Raw genomic sequence first — 10542 nt, 5'->3', positions numbered from 1 at the left:
TTAAAGATTTTATTTATTTGACAGACAGAGATCACAAGTAGGCAGAGAGGCAGGCAGAGAGAGAGGAGGAAGCAGGCTCCCTGCTGAGCAGAGAGCCCGATGCGGGGCTCGATCCCAGGACCCTGGGATCATGACCTGAGCCGAAAGCAGAGGCTTTAACCCACTGAGCCACCCAGGCGCCCCAGGAATATAAGAACTCTTAACCATCTTTTGAGAAGGGTCGTTAGTCGCTCTGACAATTTAACAAAAGCAATGGACCATCTCCCCATACACAAAATACTTTGCAGATAATTTCATGGAGTTTTTTGAAGCCTCTGAAACCAGTCTATACACCACTCCTGTGGTAAAGTGATAGATTGCCCCATTTAGGCTTCATGGAAGAGGGATTAAGAGAATGGGCATTGAACTCAGACAAACGAGCTAAATCTAGAATTTTCTAGGTAGGTAACCTGGAGTTATTCACTCAACCTCTGAACTTCTATTTCCCCATCTGAAAAATGACAATAATACCTACTCCACAAAGCTGCTATGAGGATTAAATGAGAAATGGATGTAGAGAATCCAGCCCAATACCTGGAATATCATAGTAGTCCCAGCAAATGAAAATGGTTATTATTAAGTGTTATTAGACAGCCTTCACGGGTTTTCAGTGGCACTTACCTGGATTTCACACTAGGCTCAACAGTAATTCTTACTCCAAGAAATCACTTGTGACCTTCATTTCCCCGGCCCATTCCCCAAGGTTGCTCCAATGGCATCCTGGACTTGCTCTAAACTCTTGCTTATCTCAAGGTGCGGTAATTGCCTTGCCATTGATTCCTCTCCCCCACCAGCTTCTGAGCTCTGTTTTATACTACTCTGCTGTACTTCCAGTGCCTAGCACTGTACCTGACATATAATAGACACAAAATAAATCTAATAACAATTCAGGAGAAAGAGCTTCCCCAGCAAGCTTTTAGAAAAATAGTGGTTGGTGGATATAGGAGAGCCCTTCATTTCATTCACTGTGCCTTGCCCTGAAGGTTAAACCTTTGAGAGGATCAGAAGAAGATGAAGAGAAGGCAAATGCTAAAAACTGGTCTTTCTTTCACTCGGAATTCTTGGTTAACTAACCCAAACATCTGTGGTTCCTTATGATACCTCTGAAGCCCTTTAGAAAGTACCTTCTGAGCCGTGAAAGAAAGGACTTTCCAGTCAGTAGAATATTCATTTGAATGCTTATCATTTTTAATTTGTATTTAAATTCTTTGGAAATTGACCTTTACTGTTTAGAATATACTGTAACTTTTTTATTAAATAATATCAGATTGAATAAGGCACACCATTCACTAGTCATGTAATATTATAGTGAGTTTTTTAGAATCTCTTACTGAAGAAATCCTGTTCTCATTGTTAAGGACACAGTGAAATCGCTTCAGCTGGTCATTAAGCTCTGCCTCCTTCCCACCCTAGTGACACACAGATATTTGTAATTCCTCCAAGTTCTAGAAGCTCCATTTAGGGGCTGCCTAGCAAGAGAACTTAATAGGCTTACTGTGCAAAAGTAACTTGACCCTTTCTGATCCCAGTGGGTAATTAAGTGGACAGTAATCAGATCAGTTGGAGAATGGACTTTTCTGCCCCTCAGAGAATTTCCATATAGACCAACATATGATACCAATTTTCAAAGAAATGGATTACACATAAACAAAGCAAAATATTTTAATATCTTTCTGATTTAAAGTGCTCTCTATGATCAACAGCTAATGTCAGTTACACAATTCAGCAGTCTCGGTGTTGGAGATTGAGCTGATGCCATATTGCGCTTAGGACATTTCCTGAAAGTTTATTTTAACCATTTATCTCTGTATCATAAAATTAAAGAGCACATTGTGGCAAGAAAAAAAAAACAGTATTTCAGTTTTCTGGTTGCTAGGGCTCTAGATGGAGAGAATTTTATGACTACTTTCTAAAGCCTATATTCTGAAAGAAGGTTCATTTTTAATATAGAAATAATAAAAATGTAGGTGGCCTCAACAGCTGTAATTTTTATAAATTAAATACAAAGATGCCTTCTGCCAACATTTGAAATTGGCATTCTGCACAACCAAATACTCTGATCTTCGCTGTTACCTAATCTAAGATTTGAGCCACTGTTTCCAGGCTGTTAACCTCCACATCTGGACTCGCAGTGACCTCACGTCAGGAAATCCCTGCCTGCTCCAGTATCGATCAGCAGTGTCCTCTTCCCCAACAAGTGATACATTTATTAGTAACTGTCCAGGCCGCCCTAGCTTTAGGCAATTGTCTTCTTCAGAATTATAGTATTTATTCATTGGAAGATAATAAGACAAGGGAAGGAGTCAAATAATTTCGCCTGTAATTTGCGGCTGTTTCATACAGAGCTATGCTTCACAGAGAAAAGAGCCTGCAGTTCAGATATTATATAATGTCCCCTACTTTGCATAAGATGTGGGGAATAATTTTTTTACAAGATACACTTTATTTATGAGCAGGTCCTTCCATAGAAAGAGTTTGTTAGGGCTTAATGCTGATGAATGGAGACAGCACCATTCACACTTCCAGGTTATGATCTGTCAGTGCTTTCATTATATGCACTAATTTACAAGGATTTATTTATTTTCTCACAAATGTAAAAATGTGCTCCAAGCTAAACATGCTGTCTGGGCATCTGAGCCCAGTGTTTTCCTTACTGGAGGTGGGGTGGTGTGGGGACTCAAGCTGTCTGTGTTCTTCTTACCTCCCCCACCCCCCGCCCACTGCCTAACCTTGTGGCAACATCAGAGATCTATATATTTTTGCTTGCTCTAAAGACGAATACTGGTTAAATTTTTAAACCCTGGAAGTGGTCTTCTCAATGCAATTTAAATCCTATCTTAGCCAAAAAGACTGTGCCCTCCATTGTGTTTTTAAGTGATAATGAAAATGCTGTCAGCGAGCACATCAACGGATGTGGCCATTGGAACAAATTACACCCACAGCATTAGGTACCAAATTTTGGAAATCTGGGTACGACAATATCAAAACACAAAAGTCAGTTGCATCTGCAGATCTCACTAGCCCCAGATGGCTTTATGTGCTCTGAAATCACTCACATCCCCGTCCCTGAAAGATAAAGCTTAAAATACACGGGGCATGTGCCACCTTCTCCCACTCAGCCTAACAAACAGTAATAGCATCATTGACTTCCCTGGGCTACAACAATACTCATTATGGGAGGGGAGACCACTCCCTTGAAAGTAACGGCAAAAAGAATTCTTTTCCTGCCTAGGAATTTCAGTTAGGTTTTTAAACTTAGAGAAAACTAAGTACCCCTCAACCCTCACCAGTGAAGAGTTTGTAAAACTAGCTGTTTGAGGATTCTGTTTGTGTGCATATTGGTTGGTTGGTTGGTTAGTTGGGGAAGGAAAATGAAAATATGTACATATAAAACATACCTGGATGCATTAAGAAAACATCTATCACACAGCCCCTCAAAGACCTTTCTACTATTTCTTTTTCAACTCCAAGCATAACTCCATCAAATTTAAAGAGTCTCAGGAAAAAACGGACTCTTTTGTAATTTGAACCATGATCAAAGAAATTCCTACACAAATATATGAAAGGAGAATATCCTACAACCCGTCAGCCAAATAAGCCCTGAAGGCCAACAGTGAGGATTTAATAAGCCTCATCTGTGGAATTCAGCAGACGTGAACAGAGAGAGAGCAGTTCCCAGTGTTCAGAAGTAAACAAAAATTAAAAGTGGAAAAACCATGTTAAGTCCAGGATTATCCTCCCTGGATCGGTACAGACTTCACCCTCTGATGGAGATGAGGAATGCAGTGGTCAAAGGAACAGAATTGTCCTCCCTGGTGTCCACACAAAGATGGAAAGAAGGACCCCCCCCACACACACACAAAAAAAAAAACACTCATTTTGAGAACAATACATTTATTTCTCTATACCTTTTGTGAACCTGTTCCAATTTTTAAGGAATACATTTATTTCTCTATACCTTTTGTGACTCTGTTCCAATTTTCAAGGGATTGGAAGCTCTAAATTTACTGCCTCCTCCTTAGAGCAATGCTTGCAGGATATTCCTCTTAGTTTCTATGCAACTGGATTCTTTGTCCTTTGATCTTCACAGGACTTGGCACAGTGACATTCAGTATGTATTTGGTAAATACTTCATGATTTCAAACACTTCAAGCGGAGCTACTCTCAGCCTTTCTCTCTCCAGAGCTGAGTCTTGATCTTTCAGTCTATCCTCTTGTGACGAATTTTAACTTTCGCACTCGCTGATATTTAATACAGAGGTCATAGAAGTTAATCATATGCATGCCACAAAGCAGACTAAAGAGTAGGCACTCGAGATACTGATTTTGCCAAAACAAAAAGCAGAGGTGCCCCTTGGTTCATCCTCAGCCCAGATGTCCTGGAGATGTAAGAAATGCTTGTGTGCCACCATCCTTTGACCTGCTCAATCTTAAAAGTCTTTTTAAAAACCTCCTTAATGGTCTTTCTGTATCTGCAAATGAAAAAGAGACTTATCAACATGAACTTCCCCTTGTTTGGACATGCTGGTTTCCTTGGAGAGCCCTCCAAAACATAGACGAATTTAGAGCTATTCAGGGAAAGTTAAAATGAATCTGTAACTTTTATAGATATTAAGGATTAATACTTCATGAGACATGAGTCTCATGTCAAGTCATGAGACATCAGAGTTAATCAAAGTATACCATAAAGCCAAGTCTTAATATTAACCTGCCAATGAATTAGTTCATCTAAAAGCAGTCTATTAAATTGGGTTTACAAACTGTCTTTAGGTGAGTTCACTCTTTACCACAGAGATGATTTTGTATGTGAATGTGTGCACACTCCAAAAGGACATGCTTGTTATCACAGATTGTTCCTAGCTTTAATATATATTCTGTGTTTCATGAGGTCCACTAGGTAAAGGAGAGGTAGGAAAAGACTAAATTGTAGACCAGTTTTTAAAGTAATGCCATGTGGTTATTTTCAAGAGCACTATCAAAAGCACCAAGGGAAGCAGGAGTTGAGCCATATGTTCTTTATATGCGTCTGACACTTTTAAATGTATTATTTCATATGATATTTATAACAACCTAGGCAAAGAGTAACCAACTCATCCCAGTTTGTCCAGAACTGTCCCAGTTTTAAAACTGAACCCTGCCTCAGTCCCAAACTAAGATGGTTGGTCACCTTAGCTTAGGTAAGGAGGTAAACAGTGTTCTGAGACTTATTTCCGGCGTGGGTGAGGGTTCCCCCCACGCCACCAGCAAACAGTTCTCCCATACCAGCTCTGTGCCCTACAGTTTCACTCAATTCTGACACAATCGACCCAGAGAAAAGGTCAGATCCCGCAGGTTAAGGGCTCAGTCCCACAAAACTGCTTCCCACACACCTGTGCTTCTGGCCCACCAGCTATAGACTGGAGGTTCCAACAACCCCTTCTCTAGGTTCAATTATTGAGCTAGAGGGGCTCACAGAACTCAGAGAAACTTTTACTTACTAGATCACTGGTTTATCATAAAAGGCTATAAGTCAGGAACAGCCACATGAAAGGTCCGCATAGGGCAATGTATGTGAGAGGGGGTACGGAGTTTCCCTGCCTTCTCCAGGCGCGCTGCTCTCCACAGATCTCTATGTGTTCGCCAACCTGGAAGGTCTCCAAAGCCTGTCCTTTTGGGTTTTTAGTAGAAGCTTTATTACATAGATGGGATTGATTAAATCATTAGCCATTGGTGACTGAACTCAGTTGCCAGCCCCTCTCCCCTTCACAGACGTCTGGGGGCGGCACTCAAAGTTCCAACCCTCTATTCATGGATGGTTCTCCTGGCAACCAACCCATCTTTAGAACCAGTCCAAAAACCACCTCATTAGCATAACAAAAGACACCTTTATCTCTCCTGCCACTTTGGAAATTTCCAGAGTTTTAACAGCTCTGTGCTAAAAACAGGGACGAAGGCCAAATATATGTTTCTTATTATAAATCACAATATCACAAGCAGATAATCTTTTCCATATTTTACAGAAGAGGAGGCTACAATTTAGAGAGACGAATGACTCAAAATCACATAGGAGTTGTAAATGATGTATTCAGTATTAGAACCCAAGCCTTCTAACTGCTATTATATATTTTCCAAAACACCAGGCTGTAATTAACACAATGTGTAATATCTACTGTGAGAATTTTATTGGCTTTCATTTTTTTCTAGAAGTTTAACCATTCCCTTTGTGACACCATAATTTTGCTCTCCAAACTCCTCTGAATAGGTAACACAGAGGAAAAAACTCAGTCCAGTTTATCAGAATTATTACAAAGTCTCTGTGAGCTGAGTGTGAATTGATGACAATAACTTTAATGCTTTTCAAATCAGTTATTTCTAATGCAACTATGAAAATAAGCGGTGGCCTGTGCATCTACAGCCTAAAAGGAATGTAACATACCCTGCCTCTTCTGTCTTTTCCCATTTATCTTAAAGAGGATTTTTTTTTCTGTTTGTGGAGCTAAGCAAGTATTGGGGTGGGGGGTGGCAATGTAAAGCTAGAAAACCCAAAATGATTAGACCTTGCTTTATTTCCTCATGTTACATTTTATCATTTCTTCTCAATACACAAAGAAGTGAATGTGTGTCCGAACAAACCTCTCCCATTACTGTCCTGTCTGTACTGAGCAAAATTGAATCCATATGTCTTTAAAATGCTTTTCCATTTCTGTGGCTTCTTTCAAAATACGGATCTTGGTGCAAATGTGGCCCACTAGATTACTAATGCTCATTTGCTCTTTCCCAACAGGCATCACAGTTGATAGGCATGGATTCATTTACTTTGTGGATGGGACCATGATTCGGAGAATTGATGAGAAAGCGGTGATCACAACTGTAATCGGCTCAAACGGTCTGACATCCACACAGCCATTGAGCTGTGACTCAGGAATGGACATCACTCAGGTAGGCACTGCTGGTTTTCAAGCGCTATCACCATTTGGCATCATGGAAATGGATAACAATTTTCTCATGCAGAAATTAGGTAGAAAGGAAGCCTGGTGTATCTGTTATAACACCAGATAGCAGAAGTTTCTCTTTCTATAAGTTAGCTATTTTCCTCCTCAGAAAAACTCACTTGGGAGTAGGGCTAGGTGGAATGTTGGCATAAGACTAAGAATGAAGGCTCTCAAAGTTGAATCAATTGGAGGGTAAGGCCAGTCTTTTGTGAAGTATTTTCCAAGATATATAATTCTATTATTTTTAAATAATACAGTAACTCACATTCGAAAAACCACTGATGACCAAAGTCCTTAGAAATCTTTTGTAACGTATATGTGAGCATGACTTGTTATTCATGTGTATGTAAACAGCTATCTTTAGGGCATTTGAAAGTCTTAAGCAGAGGCAACTTTCCCTCTGAGATCTAGTGTACATTTGTTTAGGAAAGCTCTTTGACAGAATAAAAAGGAAAATTCAGTGTAACGTTCACCTGAGTTGAAAATTCTGATTTTACCACAATTGTACAAAATTGGGACTGGACACATAGAGAGGTTATAGAGCATACAGCATAATCCCAGCACCCTGTGTGCATCTTCCTTAGTCTGCGGACATAAAGAGGTTGGTATGTTGAATGACAAAAATAGATCACACAGACCTCAAAGGGATTTTCGTGCCCTAATAGTCCATGAATCTATGACTCTGGTGAAGCAGACTATTGGATCATCTTTTTAAATGAATTAGAGTAGAAGTTGAGAATTTTAGGATTGATTAGTGAGTGTATCAGACAGGGTGGTTTTGACTGCAAATAATGAAACATGTATCTAAAAATATTTTCAACAATAAGTTCTCCTGATGTCACATGGTGTGATGGTCAGAGGTGAGAAAGATGCCAGCAGACTTCCTTCTTGTGTCACAAGGACAGGAAACGTCCTTGTGTCACATGGCTCTTGCCTCCACCAGGCACTGGTGGAGTCCCCTTGAAGTCCCCTTAAAAGGGGAAATGGGGATCACCAAAATGGATTCAGGCCCTCTGGAACAGGGTCACCTTCCCGAAGTCTATTACTACCTAATCCCTTAGCCAAAATCAGTCTTCTCTTGGCAAGGAATGGAGGGCTGCTGCATGGGTGGGCAACCAGTGATATCCTCCACAGTCAGGACATTCCAGCTGCTTCATTCTTTGTACCACCTGGAACAAGGAAACTTAAGTGAACACATCATCCGGAAACCTTGCTTTAGTCACTAGCTCTATTCTCCCCTCCCATCTCCATCCTCCAAACATAAACATGGCTATAGGATTCTAGAAATGTGCCTCTTTGGGTTTTTTTCCTTCTCTATGTGCCCCTACCACACCCCAGAAAGGCAGAAAGTAGTCAGAGATAGTCAACTACAAAAATAAAATGGGAATTGGAAGGCCTGGAAAACTGGTCCAATGAATGAACCATTCTTCAGAGAGAATTGAGTGGATCAGGCTGTCGAGTCGTAGAGCAGCCTAACTTTCCATGATGCAAAATCCTACAGAAGGCAAGGAAAAAGAGCATTATTTATGGCAGTAAGGAAGGGTGTGAATGTGTTTCTATGGAGGAGGGGGACGAAAAAGAGAAGATGCGCGTATATGATTCACTTGTGGGATATTTTTAACTTAAAATAGGACACTTAGTATCGCAATCAGTCAAGTCTAAACAACTTCTCTGTTTCTGTGTGGAAAAATTATGCTCAAAAGAGAATTCTTTGTCTAAATAGAGCAAACATATGATCCTCATCACCATGAGAAGGGTTCTTTCTCACATGGCATTTGCTAGCCATAATTGCCACAATAAAAGCTATCTCATCCCTTTCGGGCTGGAACTTAGAGTGTAGCCCCTTGAAAAGGAGCTCTGGTAACCAGGAGACAGATTCACATTTTTGCTATGGCATTTCATTCCAAGCCTCAGTTTCCCCAATTTCCTCCCTCCCTTTATTTTACAGAACTTCAGCTTCAGAAAAACAGTAGTTTTGGGGCTCCTGGGTGACTCAGTTAAGCATCTAACTACTGCTCAGGTCATGAGCTCAGGGTCCTGGGATTGAGCTCCACATTGGGCTTTCTGCTCAGCAGGGAGGCTGGTTTTCCTTCTCCCTCTGCCCCTTCCCCTGCCTCATGCTCCCTCTCTCTCTCAAATGAATAAATAAAATCTTTTAAAAAGAAAAACAGTAGCTTTGGGGGGTATAGGGGAATTTAGTGGGGCAGAATGGGAGGAGGGTATTAGAAATTAGCAAGACTGACTAGGAAAGAAAGAAATTTTATGTCCAAATTATTTGTCAGCTTTCTTTGCTGCTGTCCATTATTTCCTGTTCTGTGCTTAAAGCATCCTAAAGAATAATTAGAATTCTTCCTCTTAGGCTGGCACAAAACAATGAGCCTGTAATGACGTCTACCTCAGTGTCCGGATTATGACCCTCCACCTTTATTAGGGACTTGCTTTCCATGGTTCCATTCCCTTAGTCTGGGATTATCTCTGTTGCTCCAAATCCCATTCTCCATCCTCTTCACACCTCACCTCCTCCAGGGGATGCTTCCCTGATAGTTCTAATCCTCACTGTTGTTTTACTCTCTTACAAAAATTTAGTATCACCACATTTAATAATGTAATCTATTCTCTTGCCAAACTGTATCCAACTAGTCTACCAAGGTAGACTGTATGTTCTTTGGGTATGCATAATAAGTGCTCAGCAGACACAGTTAACATATAAACAGATACCAAAAGGACAATATGGTGCAAAGAATATGGAAAAGTGGTGAGAAATGAAGCTAGAGGTACGTACCGATGACAGGGTGAAGTTTTATACAGTGGACAATGGGGAGCCAATAATAGCATTAAGCAGAGAAGTACTGTTTAAAAAGATCATTCTAGGTATTGCATAGAGAATTGAAGGAAAGGAAATGATGTTATAGAAAGGGATTCAGAGGCCGTTGAAGTAATATATGTGTGATGGGGACTATAAGTATATGTGGTCATCTATATAGTCCCCATCATTTTTTTTTTTTTTTTTTTTTTTTTATATATATATATATGTATATATATATATATATGATAAGCACCTTGTCAAAAGACTTATGTAAAAATTAAAACACTTTCCAATGTTTTTTGGATGTCCAGATGATGTTTCTTTGGGATAGAACTCTGGTGACACTGACCGTGAAGCTCTTCAGTTTTATGAGGGTTACAGAGGCAAGCAATGATAATGACCAAACCTAAAGAATCAGCAGTATGATCAAGAAACCTAGGCAGATTAGTGAAATATTGGTGCTAAAATCAAAAAACTTGTTGATTGGACTTAGTTTCAGAATTAATGAAGTCCAGGAACTATGGTACCATTCCCTGAGATGAGGAATACAGGAAGAGGAAACTCAAGTTTGGGGGCGAGGGTTGAGTGATGGGCTCAACTCAGGACATGTTGACTTTGAGGTGCCAAGGCAGGTCAATATGTCTTGCAGGCAATTGGAAACAGTTCTAAAACTCAAGGCCTGAAATGGAGGTTAGATTTGGGATTGTCAGTCCATACATGCGCAAAT

At 40.2% G+C, this 10542-nt stretch overlaps 1 protein-coding gene across 3 annotated transcripts in view; it reads left to right on the top strand.

Annotated features, from left to right (window-relative positions):
• Nucleotides 1-10542, top strand: part of LOC111157267 (teneurin transmembrane protein 1) — a 550623-nt gene that overhangs the window by 471101 nt on the left and 68980 nt on the right. For all 3 annotated transcript variants that reach the window (XM_022518549.1, XM_022518550.1, XM_022518548.1), the window contains one exon: nucleotides 6802-6956. In XM_022518549.1, coding sequence (XP_022374257.1) covers nucleotides 6802-6956 — 155 coding nt within the window. The remainder of the gene's footprint in view (nucleotides 1-6801; nucleotides 6957-10542) is intronic.

This window comes from Enhydra lutris, unplaced genomic scaffold (genome assembly GCF_002288905.1).
Source record: "Enhydra lutris kenyoni isolate GAN:26980312 unplaced genomic scaffold, ASM228890v2 scaffoldscaffold53, whole genome shotgun sequence".
In the NCBI taxonomy this organism is placed as follows: Eukaryota; Metazoa; Chordata; class Mammalia; order Carnivora; family Mustelidae; genus Enhydra; species Enhydra lutris.
Note: the sequence above shows the minus strand (reverse complement) of the source record. Positions and strands in the feature narration are given on the sequence as shown.